The sequence below is a fragment of the Peromyscus eremicus genome, chromosome 1 (genome assembly GCF_949786415.1).
Source record: "Peromyscus eremicus chromosome 1, PerEre_H2_v1, whole genome shotgun sequence".
Lineage (NCBI taxonomy): Eukaryota > Metazoa > Chordata > Mammalia > Rodentia > Cricetidae > Peromyscus > Peromyscus eremicus.
In genome coordinates this window covers 196,094,080-196,111,220 of record NC_081416.1, presented here as the reverse complement: position 1 = coordinate 196,111,220, position 17,141 = coordinate 196,094,080, and the positions used below count along the sequence as shown (strand labels likewise).

The 17,141-nt window shown below is 40.5% G+C and overlaps 1 protein-coding gene across 1 annotated transcript; it reads right to left on the bottom strand.

Annotated features, from left to right (window-relative positions):
* LOC131904383 (zinc finger and SCAN domain containing protein 4D-like) lies at window positions 1-3,798 on the bottom strand. Its single transcript, XM_059255521.1, has 4 exons — window positions 3,403-3,798; window positions 951-1,110; window positions 687-863; window positions 1-29 (listed from the first exon to the last, which is right to left on the bottom strand). Exons 1-4 carry the CDS (start codon window positions 3,796-3,798, stop codon window positions 1-3), a joined length of 762 nt encoding a protein of 253 aa, XP_059111504.1.
* Window positions 3,799-17,141: the final 13,343 nt, after the last annotated feature.

Below are 17,141 nucleotides of genomic sequence, written 5' to 3'. Positions count from 1 at the left end.
TTAACATAAAACAGACTCATCTTCTTTATCTACAAAGACAGATGGAACAATCCAGAAGTTACAAGTCATGTCTTCAATGGTTACTTGCTGTTTAGAAGCTACATGCTTCTTCATCTACAGATGAAACAGTAAGCTGGAGCCCTGCTATTATCTGGTGAGGAAGGTACACAGTTCAGTCTGCTTTGTGGCAATTCCTCCGGTGACGGTGGTATGTGGATGACTGGCGGAAGCTACGGTTACACAGGGAGCAGGTGTAGGGCTTCTCTCCTGTGTGAATCCTCTCATGCGCTTTCAGATTTGTTTGATTGCTGAAAGACTTTCCACATGTACTCATTCGAAAGGTTTATTTTCCTGGTGTATGACCTTATGTACTCTCAGGTCTGAGCGAGTATAGAAGCCCTTATGACATGTTTTACAGACAAATGACTTTTGCTTCTTGTGTATTCTCTGGTGGGCGGCAAGTCTACTGGGATATTTAAAGGTTCTGGGACATTCCTCACATTTGTATGTCTTTGAGTCTCTGAGGGGTCTCTTTTGACGATGCCCACGTGTGGAGCTTGCATCAGGATTCTGGCAGTCTTCAGTCTGCTCTGGACTGGAGATAATCTCTGGTTGTACCTCCATAGGGACATCTTCAGAAGAAGTTCCTCTATGAAATTCTTCCTGGTACCTAGAGGTGACTTGACTTGTTCTGCTTAAATCCAGAGGATTTCCATCAGAAACACTTCTGTCTTTAGGTTCATTAAACTGAACTTGTTGGATAAGGGAAAGGGAGTCCATCTCATTTCCAGGACTACTATCCCCATCATTTACATCACTATTGCTCCAGCCATTGTTTTGGCCATCTTCCCAGTCTTCATGTCCTGTGGAAATAAGACAGTCTATGAAACTGTGCCCAAGAAAAGATCCCGACACAACCCCCTTCCTCTGTGCAGCTTCCTGACACTTACCTGTTGTCAATAACATGTCTTGGGGGATTGGCAAGGGTGTCTTTGCACTCTCTTGTATTGAACTTCTTGCTGATTGCTGCTCTTTCAAAAGGTTGATGGTTTCTTCTAAAGACATGTTCTTAGAAAAGAGGGCTTCCTGCCCCTGCATGGAGGTGTGAACCTATAAACAAAGCCAGAGGACCATTGCCAATGAATCTGTGGATTTGTGGATGAGTGAAAACCTGTCCTCTAACTGATTGCACGGGATCACTGAACTATGAGTTAGTTGTCTATCTCTCATCTCTAATGGTGTTATTCTGTCATTCACAAGTTATGTTTTCTAAAGTCCTTATTCACAATGTATTTGCAAGTGTTGAGTCACTGTACCAAGGGAAAAGGTAAGGTTAGGGTTCTGCAATGTCTAGCCACAACATATTCTTCACCTGGTCAATGCATTGAACAAGGAAATGTATTCCTGTTCCAATTCAGAAAATAGAGACTTACTCCATCAAAAAAGGCTTCTCATTTTTTTCCAAGGACTGTCCCCATTCCACCCAATCTAGGGCAACTATAATGAAATAGCTGGTTTACTGAGAAGACACCAAGGCTAGGTAGGACATATCAAGGACGGAGGTAGTCTGGAGATCGAGAAAACCCAAAGGAGCCTGTAAAAATTCTGACATAGACTTGCCTGTGGGCCTTGCACCTCTAGGGCCTCTTCTGTTAATTGATGGGTGTTATCTGTTCTAATAATTTTTTTTTTGTTTAACAAAGAGTTGTATGGCTAGTGTTTCTCTGTGTCTCCTTAATTTGTAGCTCCTTATTTTTCCTCCTTCTCTTGCACCCAGGATCTATAGTTATTAATCAGTGCCCAGAACCCTTAACATTTCTGTAGTCTTTGTCTGAAAGATGGCTGCTATGCTAGAAGCTCCTTATTCAGCCTTTGATTAGTAATAGTTAGTTTTTTTCTGAAATTCTTAGGATGTCTACAGTAACTGTGTAATTGATGTCCTTTTGGTGTCCTGGTGTCATATTGGCAATTGTAACTTTCTGCTTTCATGCGCATGACTCTGATATTTTCATTCCCAGATAGCTGAGGATTTCCCATCCCCCACTTACGGCCATTAGTCTGTCAGTGGACCCTATCTCTTCCACCGTCACTTCACTTTGCTGTGGGAGTGGGTTGTATTTCCAATACCTATAGTTTTGGTTGCTAAATTTAACTACTAACTCTAGATAAAAACCCTTGGTTGATGATGCCCCTAGTATCATAGCTCTATTTCTAAGGGGTGTTTTTTTCTATTATTAAGTCCTTAGTACAACACACATCTGACTGAAACCCTTGTAACACATATATTGTCTCCACCTAAACATGCTGTTAGGAAGCTGACAGCATTTTATTTGGAATTCAGTTTCAATCATGAAATGATCAGTTTAAAACAAAATCAAAGGAGTGAAATGTGGGATAAAAGAAACTGAAATGACAACATGTGCTTAGAGTAAAAACCTGAAATAAACATCAGGGTGTGGTGGTGGACAGCTTTAATCCAGTACTTGAAGTGCTGGGAAAGTATAATTCCTCTGAATCCTACTCAAGCCAGTTGAATAAAAGTCAGTCCCAAATGGGAAAAACCCTAAAGAAGCAGTGAAACAAGCCAACTAATATCCAAATTTAAAAGTTTAAGGCAATAAGAACTTATTTCAACCATGACATTTAGAAATGTATGTATGGGGTGTTTGAAAAATATCACCACCTTGACCATTTCTGAGAGTAACTGAGAATTATGCAAACCTAGACATTTATAGAAGTTTCAATGTAGTTTCATCCAAATTAAGAATTTCAGTTCTAAAACTTTGAATTGCAGCACTATTATTCATCAGGACTTTTCTTAAGGGTGTGTTGGTGTTGAATGCTCATTTAATAGCCTCATTTCATCATCAGAAATCATATTCTACATTCCTGCACATTGAGTTTTTTACATAGGAACTTAATGACATGTAGTAGACAATTTAGAAAACCATTAAGTCAATTAGATCCCCAGTTTCCACAGCCCAGGTCCTGGAATAACAGACTAGGTCTGAGAGCCAGAATTTTAAGTGTGTGCTGCAATTCCAACTAAATACTCATAATTCCAATATAAAATCACCTACCTAAATGAGCCATCTTCCAATCCCAGCCAGGGTCTCTATTCTAAACCCTTACAAGCTTTGCTCAAATATCATCTCCCAGTCTCCCTATCATCATGTAAAGAATCTAAATATAATTGTATCAGTCAAAAGAGCCATGAGCTTCTTAAACTTATAATCCCATTAAATTTATATCACATTTACAGTAGTAAATAATCTCCACTGTAAATATTTTGTTGAAGTGGGACAGCCTCACATATAAAATAACTACATCTTCTTACTTTTCCCCAAATATAAATGACTGTCTTGATTGCTAACTTAACCATCTCTCAAACAAGGTACTCACCATGGTGGGAGGCTTCAAGCACTCATCAGTCAGATCCTCCATGAATCTCCCCAGGTTTCTGCCATTTGATTCCCACTTCTCTTTCAAGACAGACTTGTCCTTGTAGTGCCCAGTTTTGAGAAACTCAGCCAAGACCAGCTGAGAAATCATCTGCTCCTTGCTACTCTTTTCTGGCTTCAACCAGGAGGTAAACCACTTCCACATTGCTTGCAGTTCCTGCTTTGCACAGTAACCATTGTCATTTGTGGGAAAGTTGAGCTGAGCAGTTGAGAAGTTACAGATATCTTCTTCCCACTGTAGAGAAGTATCCTGGCTTGGAAGGAAGTTCCTGTTGTCTAACACAAGGCCACTTTCTGGTGACTGGGGTTTAAAGGAGTTGTTGTGCTGTGAAGTCATTCTGTTGAGACTCCTCAAAAAATTCAACTTTCTCAGTCAAGTATCTCTCTTGTGACTTGATGATCTATTTAAGAAAGTTGTGAATATGTTAAAGCTATAAATTAAACTTGACATAATTAAATAACAACAACTAAGAGTCTTATCACAGATGGTTTCTATCTTATTGAGGATTTACTATTGCTGTGAAAGACACCATAACCACAGCAACTCTAATAAAGGAAATATTTCATTTTGGTGGCTCACTTACAGTTCAGAGGTTCAGTCACTCATTTTGGGGAGCATGGCCTCAGAAAGTCAGAGGTGGTGCTAGAGCTGAGACTGATACACAGTACATCAACAGATATACTCTTACACATAGATTGAAGCTTGAGAAAAAGACCTCAAATCCAACCTGAATAGTGACTCAATTACTCCAGATGGTGTGGTCCACACTAAAGGTGTGCCCTTCACATCACGGTCTGGATTAAAGGTGTGTTTCATTCAGTCTTCTAAAACAAGGCCACACCTATTCATAGTGCCACTCCCTATGAGTTTATGGGTCTCAGATACATTGCAATAACCACAGTTCCATTATTTCTTGACAGTGAATACTTCAACAGAGTCCTACACAATTTATTCTAGAGACCAGAACAAAGAGATGGGAGTGTAACAGTCCATGACTCATCAGAGAGAAACAACCTGGGTTGAAGATGTTATGACCTGAAGGAAGAGAACAGTAAGGTGTTCAGTAGCACAGGGCTATCTGTTCCTTTCCTATAAAAGGTGAAGTTGTAGTTGCTGAACCTCAAATATTAAGATTCACCCTTGTCTCCCATTCTAAAGAGCCACAAAGCTAAACATTCATAAGAAAAACTTTGAAACTGAATGACCAACAACCTTTAACTCACAGAACAGCCAAGACAAGTCTATAAAAAAAAGCATATTGCTATCCTTCAGAATTTTAATGGTTAAACCCTTAATCAGAAAGCTCCAAAGGACCACACTATATCTTTCAGATCTTCCAAAATTGTGAAGCAGCATCTCCCAAACCCCACAAATATTCACAAAACACACATACTCAAGCAACAAAGAAGTCAAAGGTTCCTATTCTACAGTTACTTGCCTCTACAGTGAATTTCTCCAGTGATTCCAGCTGGCACTAGGAGCCGATGTGTCTCCAGGTCACGGCTCTTCTTCATCTGAGGTTCTGTTCAAGTCGAGTTCCTTTTATAGTGCCTGGCTTCAGTGATTCAATCTGAGATGCCAATCCTTTGATAATAAGATTGGACCACACCTCCTGCTTGTGGGTGTGGCAGTCAACACTTTCATCCTAGCATTCAGTAAGTGGACTGAAGGGTCTCCAGTCCCAGAACAGCCTGGTAGTGTAGAAAGACCAGTGAAAAGCCTCACTAGAGCAGAAAAAAACAAGCTAACCAAATGGGAAAGATACTTGCCCCTCTGATTGAATTACACATGGAATCCTCCCTCAGCCCCAGCTCTGCATCTCTATGCAATCCTGGATTATGCCATGGAAGGAGAACACATCCAAAGCAAGCATAGTCAGTCACTGCAGTGAAAGGGGACAGTAAGACGCTGAAAGGAATTATAAAGATTGTCAATCACCTACTATGACATCTGACATACAACTCATTCCAAACTGGTTAAAAATTTCTGATATCCACAGGGTTGGGAATTCAAATGGTGTAGTGAACAAGGTAAAGCCTTGACAGTAGAATGAGACACACAGAGAGAAGAGCCTAGGAGGTGTCTGAAGCACAACATAGAAAAGCCAGCCTTTCCTGGGCTCATCTCTAGGAACAAAGTAGAGATGTTTGACTTGTTTTACATGATGTACGATAGATATGTGAGGAGGATTGTAGTTTAGGGTGGAATTAAAGTGTATATACAAAATGAATATTTTTTGCCGGGCGGTGGTGGTGCACGCCTTTAATCCCAGCACTCGGGAGGCAGAGCCAGGCAATCTCTGTGAGTTTGAGGCCAGCCTGGGCTACCAAGTGAGTTCCAGGAAAGGCGCAAAGCTACACAGAGAAACCCTGTCTCAAAAAAAACCAAAAAAAAAAAAATGAATATTTTCCTATGGTGATATTTTAATTGTGCTAAAAAGTGATTTTATTTGTATGTTAATAGATAAAGTTTGCATGGAGATCAGAGGTTATAGGGAACCTGGAACAGAAATCAGGCAGTAGTAGACCAAGCCTTTAATCCGATGACATGGCAGGCAGAGTCTTTGTGTGGTCAAGGACACAGTCAAGCCTGGTGACACAAGCCTTTAATCCCAGTACCAACCATAGAGACCTGGATGTCTGTATAGACAGGCAGTGACTAGGAAGACATGTGGCTGGTCTTAGAGTCAATGAGAAGGCAGAACAGGAAAGTAATAAAAGCTCAGGTTAGGCAGGATGAAGCTCTCTGGTGTAGGAAACTACAACTTGATGGTGAACTAAAGGGTAGTCAGTGGCTCTTCACTAATTCTCTGATCTCTTCGGCTATTACCCCTATATTTGGCTCTGTGTTTCTTTTTTATTAAGACTGTTTAGAAATTTGTCTACATTTTCCTGTCTTTTTTTCTTTGCTTTTCTAATTTTTTGGTGTTTGCTTGTTTTTTCAAATGGCTGCCTTGTTAGCCAGGTCTACTCACAAACTCATTAGGTTGTAGACAATGATCTTGCACTACAATTCTATGGCTTCAAAGTACTCAGTGCTGGGGGCCCAGAGCTGTCTCACTACTTCAAGAATCCATTTTGGTTTTCTGTCTGTTCTTTACTGTCTTCTTGTTGCTGCTGTTCTGTTTTTTAAAACATTGTCTCACTATGTATCCCTGGCTGGACTGTAACTCTTATGTAGTCCAGTTTAATTTCAAACTCGGAAATGCTTGCTCTGGAATTAAAGTGCAGGGATTAAAGGCTTGTGTCATTATGAATGAATTTCTCCAAGCATGCTGATTGTTAGGCTGAATTGTTTCCTCTGATATCCACACGTTCGGATCTTATGCCCAAAGACTATGGTCTTATATCAAAATGTGCTGAATCCCAACAAATTGAAAGAACCCCAAATGCTATCATCCCAAAGAAGCCTTAAAGCTCAGTGACTAATATTTCTGAAGTCTGAAAACCATAACACTAAAATTGTGAATGTTTAAACCTCAACACTCAGTTCTTCTGGGAGAATAAAAAAATCCACATAATAGGAAAAAATGATCAAAGTTTGCAAATGGATTAACCAAAAGGTGTGAAAATGATTGAATCTTCAGTTTGTTGATAATATTCTGGGTTTTAGGTAATTAAAGCAATGTTGGCCAGAAGAAACACTCCTATGAAAACATTTGTTCCCAGAGAATCATAAACATACCCCTGTGTTTACTATTCATGAGAATTGCAGGGGAAACAATTCAGCCTTACAATTCCAATGCTTGGAGAAAGTCAGGTGCCTTTAATCCCTACACACACCTTTAGTCCTAGCACTAAATAAACACAAGCAGGTGCTTGTCTGAGTTGAGACCATCTCAGACTATGGAGTGAATTCCAGCTGGGGTTTCAGAGATAGAAAGTCTCTCAAACCAGAATTAAAGAGAAAAACAAACAAAAAGGATGCCTGAAGGAGGGAGGCAATCTTCAACCCCACATCGGAGGAGTAGAAGCCACAGAATTGTAGTGAAAGGCCACCCACAATGACTTTGTGAATTTATAAGAAGAATGGACTCAAAGTAAACATTTTGCAACAACAAAATTAAAGATAGAGAAGTAAACAAAGGAAAAAAAAGTAATCAAAGGAAAAATGAAGAGAGACCAAAAATCACCTTGCTCTTTTGGGCCACCCAATTTTAATTGCTCCGCAGATCACAGTCCTCATCTCATGTCTATCAAACCTCATGTTTTCCAAAAAGAAATACATGCCACTCTCTCTGCCAACAGAAATGAACCTGCTACAACCTCTGGTTTTTCTATGTTGTGTCTCAGACTCTCCTGGTTGCCTCCTGCCCTCTGTCTCATTCCAGTGCCAATGGTCCACTAGATTGAAGACTATTGATTTGACCTCTCCTGGCAACAATCAATCATAAATAGCTCCTTGGTTACTGATGGAAATTTAACAACTTTTATCAAAACTACATTGAAAATGGAAGGAAGAATGAAGGATTAAATAAATAAAAAAGGAAAGAAAGAATAAATGAAGAGAAGATTAGAAGATTGTACTTTAAGGTGCAAAGGTATTAAGCATTACTTTTGGGATCTGGTGGAAATAATTAGATTTTCATCAGAAAGGATGGATACAGTTCATTCTACATCTAGTAGTAAATACCGACAGTTCCTGTTAAAATATTTTTAAACTCAATTCTAGTCACAGCAATATAGTCAATTCACCCTACCCTGGAAAATCTCGTTTATCTTTATCTATATGTACATATGAAAGTCATTCTCACCTGCATACTGTGGGATGCCACAGTAGCAATTGCTGAGCTGAACCGCTGAGTCTGTCCTGTGTTGAGATGACACTCTGGCCCCGATTTATTGCTTTCTTATACCCTGGTCCCCTTTCCTACTACAGAAGTGGATTTCAACTCAACTCTCAATCCATAATATCATGTACATAAAGAAATGAAGAAATTTTAAATGACTCTCCACCAATTAGGTGTCAGTTCAAATATGTACAAATCAAAAGAGCAAATCCAATGAATCAATCAGGAGTACTTCAGGAGAAAACATCTCTGTGAGCCAGCAGTTTCTCAAGGGATGCAGAACATGCAAAGAGCCTGTGTTAAGAATATGAAGTTGCTGAATGTAATGTTGTACCCAGAATCCCCAAAGAATACCAAGAGACCAAATCTGATAAAAAATAAAAAAGAAAGCAACGTCTTTTTACTGTTGTTGGGTATACCCTGGTGTCACTGACTGTCTGATGCAGCAGAGCAGGAGAGACCCAGAGTAGCAATGGGGCAGAGTTTTCACGGGGTAAAGCACCTTCTTCTGGTCTTCAGACTACATAGGAACAGACTTGGGATTGATTTATGTGAGTGACAGTTATACTAGTAACTTTAATTGGCTAGGGTTATTTTGGGGTTACAGTTACCCATTTCTGGGCAGACATGGACCAGTCCCATGTTTTGTCCCTGAGCTGCTGTGGAGACTGGCTGGCCTAGCAAGTGCTGACTGTAGGGTCTGGCTCAGTGGCACAGACTTGGTGTGTCCTATCTCCTGGTCCTGCTGGCAGGGGCATCAGTGATTTACTGTCTATTCATGGCCCTCCCAGAAACTAATAGCTCAGTTCATGAAACTGACATTGAGGCCTGATCTCTGAGAGAAGACTATGGTGGTATTGTGTTCCCCAAAATATTGTGTACCCTAATATCTGTGGTCAGAGAACTAGATACTTAGGATAGGCAGTGGTAGCACACACCTTTAATCCTAGCATTCCAGAGACAGAAATCCATGTGTTCAAGGATACAGTCAAGCATGTTGACACACGCCTTTAATCCCAGAAAGCAAACTTTTAATCCCAGGGAGTAATGGCAGAAATCGGAAAGGTGTATACGGTGTGAGGACCAGAAACTAGAAGCATTTGGCTGGTTAAGCTTTCAGGTTTTGGAGCAGCACAGTTCAACTGAGAACCATTCAGATATGAGGACTCAAAGGCTTCCAGTCTGAGGAAACAGGATAAGCAAAGGAACCTCCAAGAACTTTTAAGATTCCTGCTACATCTGGCGGCCAAAATTTGTGCTACAAATTCAGGAAAAAGCCGCTTGCCTGTGGCCTTGTGGGCCCCAGCTCAGACCCGAACTGCACTCTGCCGGTTGTGGTGGCACATGCCAGTAGGATTTACTGAAGAAGGCAGAGGGAGGAGGATCCTGAGTTTGAGGCCAAGGTAGGAGAAGCTTTGGCTGGGGCCGAGCCACAAACAGTGGTGGGACCATGGAGGCAGTGGCTGCTGCTCCGAGTTGCTGGCTCCTTCTCATCTTATTGGTGATGATGTTGATGCCTCTACCTGGGATGAAGGGTTTTCTGATGCTTGTTCAGAGAATTGCCAGGACCATCGTGTTACTAGAAAACATCGAAAAAGGTCAGTTTGGGAAAGATTGGCAAGACTATTGCTGTGAAGATTTTCTCTTCTAGGGAAGAACGTTCACGGTTCCCGGAAACAGAGGTTTATGAGACTTGTGTTTCCTCCAAACCACAGAGGAGGGACAAAAAAAAAATTCTAAAGGGAACCATGACCACACCTAACAGCGACTTTGGAACCTTCAAAGGATGATAGGATCCCACAATGATGATTCCACATGGACTATGGTAAAGCCATTAAGCTGATTAACACCAAGGAAAGATCGGCTTTGGACTACAAACTGCTCAGGAAAATTTGGAGATGGCTAGCTGAGATGATTCAGCCTGACAGACTACTCGAGCAAGGACTTGAGACAAGCCCTGAACTTTCCCACTAAGCAGCGACTGGACAAATGATACAGGACTTGACAATTAACCCAAAAATTTTCTTTTCAGGATTCCCTACAGATATCTTCACACCTAGAAAGCAGGAAGTAACTTTAAGAAAAAAACACCCACATTCCCAAGCGGTGGAATGGGAGGGTTTGGTTGTTTTATGAGTTATGAATATTGTCATTGTTTATGATGGTTGGTTACAAGTTGTTAATTGTTAATGGTCAGGAAAAAAGCTGATCATGGAGATTAGATTCAGAGGTTTTGTTTTTTAAAAAAAAAGGAAAAATAAAGAAGAGAATATACATATGAGGTAGATCACTGAATCTACCCTGAGAAAAACAGATAAAGAATTAATAAGATAAATGGGTAGATAATTGAATGCACTCTAAAAAGAAAAAGAGGAATATATAAAAATGACAAAAGGTAGAGATTACTGAATCTATTATTAAAAGAAAAATACTTTTAAAAAGGAACTACTTGTTTTACGTAGGATAAGTAATGAAAATTAGTTTGTCTGAGTTTATCAAATGTTACTGGACTGGACATTGTTAATATATATATAATGGAGTTTTTTACTGTATATATTGTATATACTTATTAGATAGTTATTCTTGTATTAGTTATAAGATTTTTAAATTTTAGACAAAAAGAGAAGAAATGTGGTGGTATTGTGTTCCCCACAATACTGTGTACCCTGATAAACTTATCTGCGATCAGAGAACAGAAAAGCCACTAGATGCTTAAAATAGGCAGTGGTAGGTAGCACACACCTTTAATCCTAGTATTCCAGAGGCAGAAATCCATGTGTTCAAGGATACAGCCAAGCATGGTGACTCACGCCTTTAATCCCAGAAAGCAAGCTTTTAATCCCAGGGAGTGATGGCAGAAAGCAGAAAGGTATATAAGGCGTTAGGACCAGCATTTGGCTGGTTAAGCTTTCAGGCTTTGGAGCATCAGTTCAGCTTAGAGCCATTCAGATATGAGGACTAGATACTTAGGATAGGCAGTGGTAGCACATGCCTTTAATCCTAGCGTTCCAGGCACAGAAATCCATCTGTTCAAGGTTACAGGCAGGCATGATGACACACACCTTTAATCCCAAGAAGTGAGCCTTTAATCCCAGGGAGTGATGGCAGATAGCAGAAAGGTATATAAGGTGTGAAGACCAGGAACTGGAAGCATTTGGCTGGTTAATCTTTTAGGTTTTGAGCAGCACAGTTCAGCTGAGAGCCATTCGGATATGAGGACGAAGAGGCTTCCAGTCTGAGGAAACAGGACCAGCTGAGGAACTGGCGAGGTGAGGTGGCTGTGGCTTGTTCTGTCTCTCTGATCTTCCAGTATTCACCCCAATACTTGGCTCCGGGTTTGTTTTATTAAAAAAGACCATTTAGATTTTTGCTACAGCACTCTTTTATGTTGCATTTGTTTAACTCTGTAAAGCTGTTTTGCTTTGCCTGTCTAAAACACTCACTTAGTCTAATAAGGAGCTGAACAGAAGGTAGCTAAGCAGGAGAGGGGTAAGCATAGCTGCCAGGCAGAGAGAATAAATAGGAGGGAAATCTAGACTGCATAGAAGAGAAGAATGAGGAGCAAGAATAGGAAATGGAGAAGAGGATTCCAGGGGTCAGCCACACAGTCACACTGCCAGCCAGGGAGTAAGAAGAAAAGCAAGATATATAGAATAAAGAAAAGTAAAAATCCCAGAAGGAAAACGTTTTGGGTCACATGTTACTGTCTCAAGCCATATTTTAAGAGTGAGCTGAGGTTCCACCTCAGACCTCATGATTACATTGTAAGCACCTCCCTGACTCCCTGACTGAGCCATCTCTAAGACTGGGGTATCTCCTCTAAAGCCTTAAGTTCCCAAAGATTAATTCCCCAGTCTCTCTGTCTCCATGTAAATAAATTACATTCAAGTGTGTCCATCAAACCACCAATGGGTTTATTTTGCTTTATTCGTGCTAATTTAGGGCACTAGATATCCTCCCTGGTAACGGTTTTGTTGGGGGAAGTACTTTCTCATGAATAATAAAAACTACAACATCTTCTCAGTACTTCTTCTCAAAATGACTGTCTTCCTGAGTTAGCCATCTCTCACCCCAGGAACTCACCTTGACAGGAGGCTCTAACACTCATCAAAGTGACCTTCCGTGAAACTCCCAGGGTTCCTGCCACTTGATAACCCAGCAATGGACAAATGGACGAGATCTACATGAGCAAAGTGGGGGTGAGGAGGGTTAATGGAGGGCAAGAATTGGGAAAATAGATCTTAGGGGAACAGGAGGTCATAGCTGGATCAGGAACAGAGTGGGAGAACAATGAAAGAGATACCATGATAAATGAAGACACCATGGGAATAGGAAGAAGTAGAGTGCTAGAGAGGTCCCCAGGACACACAAAAAATGTGTCCACTATAAACTACTGGTAATGGTTGAGAGGGTGCCTGAGCTGACCTACATTAATAATCAGATGGCGGAACACCCTAACTGTCATCAAAGAACCCTCATCCAGTGACTGATGGAAGCAGATGCAGAGATCCATGGCCAGGTCCCAGGTGTAACTCCAGGAGTACAGTCGATGGGGGAGAGGAGGGATTCTGTGAGCAAGAGATATGGAGACCATGATTGGAAAAAGTACAGCAACAACTACAACTAGCCAAACTAGTGGGAACACATGAACTGTGGACAATTGCTGAGTAGCCCCCGTGCAACTGGACTAGGTCCTCTGGATAAGTGAGACAATTGTTTAGATTCAACTGTTTAAGGGGACCCAAGGCAGTGGAACCAGGACCTGTCCCTAGTGCATGAGCCAGGTTTTTGGAACATAGTGCCTATGGTGAGACACTTTGTGTAGCCTTGGGGCAAGGATGAGGGGCTTAGACCTAACTCAACTGAATTACCAGGCTTTGCTGACTCCCCACGGGAGACCTTGCCTCCAAGGAAGTGGGAATAGGAGGGTGGATTGGGGAAAAATTTTGGGGGGGTGGGAGGAGGGAGGACAGGGGAATCTGTGGTTGATATGTAAAATGAGTAGAAAATCTCTTAATTTAAAAAAAGGAGGAAAAAGGAAATCACTCCACAAGTCTAAGATAAAGTTTTCAGTGAAAATGAGAAACACAATAAAACCAAAATGTGTCTTTTCTCAGACCATCTCAAAAAAAAGTCATGGTTTAATCATATTGATCTCTATATTTTTTTAGTTTGTAATAGTTCTCTGAGAGTTGGGTATAAGCTGTTTTAACATATTCACCCCTCCCCCAACTCTTCCCAAAGCCACTCTCCCTCCCCTACCCACTAACTTTCTCTGTTTTAAAAACAGACATATCAAGCAAGACGAATTGGTGCTGCCCAAGTATTCTTGCATGCATGATCTTCCACTGGAGTATAGTCTTACTATAGTATTACCAGGAACTACGCTGTTAGAGAAAACAGTGTCTTTTCTTATCTCAACAGCTGACAATCGCCATTAGCCCCCAGCTAGGGAAGAATTTAGTGCCAATTCCATTTTGTATGATGGGATTTGGTATGGCTTGCACTTGTACAGGTCTTGTGCATGCTGTCACAACCACTGTGAATTCACATGTGCAGTGCCCTGCTGTGCACAGAAGACATTGTTTCTGTATAGTCATCAACCACCTCCAGCTCTTACAGTCTTTCCATGTTCTTTTCTGCAACGATTCTTGAGTCTTATGAGGAGAGGATGTGATCGAGTCATCCTGTTTAGGGATAAGCATTGTCATACAGTCTCTTATTCTCTGCACCTAGACGGTTATGCATTTCTAAGTTAATTATTATCTACTGCAAATAGGAACTTACCTGATGAGGACTGAGAGATGTAGTAATCTATGGGTCTGACAAGTCATTAGGAGTCAGTCTAATACTATGTTCACTTAGAAGATTAGAAGCAATAGGTTCTCTCCTAGAGCCTATGACCTGTCTAGCCATGGATTCTTGGTCCAATAATGGTGCCAGGCATGGTTTTCAGCTTGTGGAGCAGGACTGATGTTTGTGTCACTATTATACCAGTGAGCATGTCTTTCAAAGTTATTCATTGTCATGTTTGCACAGTGGCAAAGCTGGGTATAATTGATGATAACTTTTCAACTCCAGCAATGTAATAGAAATCCCTGGCACTGTGAAGATTACCCAGTAGGGATCAAGTTTCTAGGTCTGTACCAGACTGCTTTCTCTGTCACTTTCTGGGGGGTAAATAAGAGCAATGAACATACTGAATCCTATTTTTTTAAACTAAGACAACTTTTAGTTCTCAGTCTTCAAATGTTTTTGGTGGCGGTGCTGGTAGTGGTGATAGTGTTTTTTTTTTAAAGTTTTGATTTGAATTGCTTGGGTCTAATAAGGTAGGGTGGGCTAGCCTCAGACTTTCTATCTTGTTTGAACTCACCTCAGATTCATAACCATCCTCCTGTCTCAGCCTACAGAGTGGTAGAATTATTGTACTAAAACACTATAACAGACAGTACACATGTTTTCAACAGATTATCTTTAAATGATATTCACCTTATATAGATGTCTACTATCTTGGAAATCATGGAACTGAATAATCTCTTATAACCTATCCCATTATTCATATAGTGCAACTATTCAGACAAAAACACAGGCTTCAATACCCCCACCCTCCAAATATAAATTAGTAAAAAGAAGTAGATGAAGGAAAAAGTGCTTTAACAGAATTAGATAATATTAGATTAGAAATACATAAATCTTAAAAATCATGGTAGGAAAACTTCCAGTTTTATAATGAATAAAATTATGTATTTTTTATTTATTAGCATTGATTTAAATGAACTTGGTTCTTGTTTAAATTCTTATTCCTGTTACTTCATAGGAAGAGGAAAAAATAGTTTTTGTCTTCTCTAGGGTATGTATTTTTTTCTCTTGTATATACAAAGCTGAAATTCTAAGCATGTACTAATCAGATAAGTTGGAAAAATATAAACCCTATTCTACATAATGTTGTAAGTCCTGGAGGATCAACTTGAGTTGACAGCCTCCCAAAAGTTGCAGTATTTGCTATCTTCTGCCAGCAGGCATTGAGATGTCCATTTTACAGCAATGTAAAAAGACAAATAAAGCCTCAAAATTTAACTCCATTTAAATATGCTGTAGCCACCACAATGACTCATAAGATTTTATCAGTACAATTCAGAATGCTATTGAGTTATTTAGTTAATTTTCTCAATGTTTTGACTAAAAAAATGACAAAAACAATTTAAGGTGGAAATGGTTTATTTCAGCTTGCAGTTTGAGTACACAGTCCATCATGGGAAGGAATCATGGTATCAGGAGGTTGACGCAGCTGAACACATGGTATCTGTAGACAGATAGCAAAGAGAGATGCATGCCAGTTCTCAACTTGTTTTCCCCAGTTTATTCAGTCCAGGAATCTAACCAAAGAATCAATGGCTGTGCTGAATTAGAGGGGGTCCTCTACCTCCATTAACCCAGCTTTAAACTCCCTGAAAGATGTATCGAGATTTTGTTTGCTGGTGATTCTAGATCCTATCAAGTGGACTATCAATATTAACCATCATGTTACCTAATGTTAGACTTGCACAAATAATAAAGAACATATGTATATATTCATGAACAGAAATCAACAACTGTGACACATTGAGAGATGAGAAAAATATTATCTTTTCCCATGGCAGGGAAAAGTGAGTATGGAGACTAACTTGGGAACACTGATGAATACAGTAGGACAACGTATGGAGAATGCTTGTAGAAATGTAGAGGTTAACCTCCACAGCCTTGGATTGTCACAGACTGTCAAACAGAATGCCAGGGTGCAAGCAACTGAGTAGGAGGTAACAATGGCCCACAGCAGAATTGGGATGACTAGGAAAGTCTCTGTCTTCCCAGGAAAGTCTGAGGAAACAATGGGCACAGCAAATAGACAGCATTTGTCATTTCTTCCCATAGAGGAACCTGGAAGTGGAGCCACAAATCCACATCATAAGATCAGATGCAGAACATCAGTGAAGCCAAAACGTGAATGAATAAAATGGAATTGATCACATAAACATGTTATTCTCACGTGCCAAAGATTCTGGATTTCTCTTTGCTCTTTTTTTCTATAATTCAGTTGCAGCAGTGGGACCAGAGTCCAGGCTGTGCTTGAAGAAAAACACATACCTCAACAGCTAATTAGATATCTTTAAACATATGATACTCTTTTTTTTAATTTTTTATAAGTGATTTTCTAGTCATTTTACATATCAGCCAAAGATTGCCCTGTCCTCCCTTCTTCCACCCTCCAGCCTTCCCCTGCAATCTACCCCGATTCCCACCTCCTCCAAGGCAAGTCTCCCCTGTGGAGTCAGCCCAGCCTGGTACATTCAGTTGAGGCAGGTCCAATCCCCTCCTCCCTGCACCAAGGCTGAGCAAAGTGTCTCAGCATAGGCCGGGGGTTCCAAAAAGTTGGCTCGTGCACCAAGGACAGGTCCCAGTCCCACTGCCTGGGAGCCTCCTAAACAGTTCAAGCTAATCAACTGTCTCACTTAGCCAGAGGGCCTAGCCCAGTTCCATGGGGGCTCCTCAGCTATTGGTTCACAGTTTATGAGTTTCCGCTAGTTTGGCACTTTGTTCCTGTGTTTTTCCAAATTATGGTCTCGATATCTCTTGCTCATATCACACTTCCTCTCTCTCATCCATTGAACTCCTGCAGCTCCACCTAGTACATGATGATCCCCAATCTCTTAGCTTTTAGAACAAAAACAAAGGGATATCTTCATGTCATGGAACTGCTTAGGCAGCATTTTGACTGCAGTAACAACTGGCAATGCTTAATTTAGAGAAGCATTAATTTGCTAAACAACACCTGGTCATGTGTGAGTCTAATGATCAGTAATAGATGAAAGAATATTTAAATTTATCATAACACACAAATCACCATGTTAAA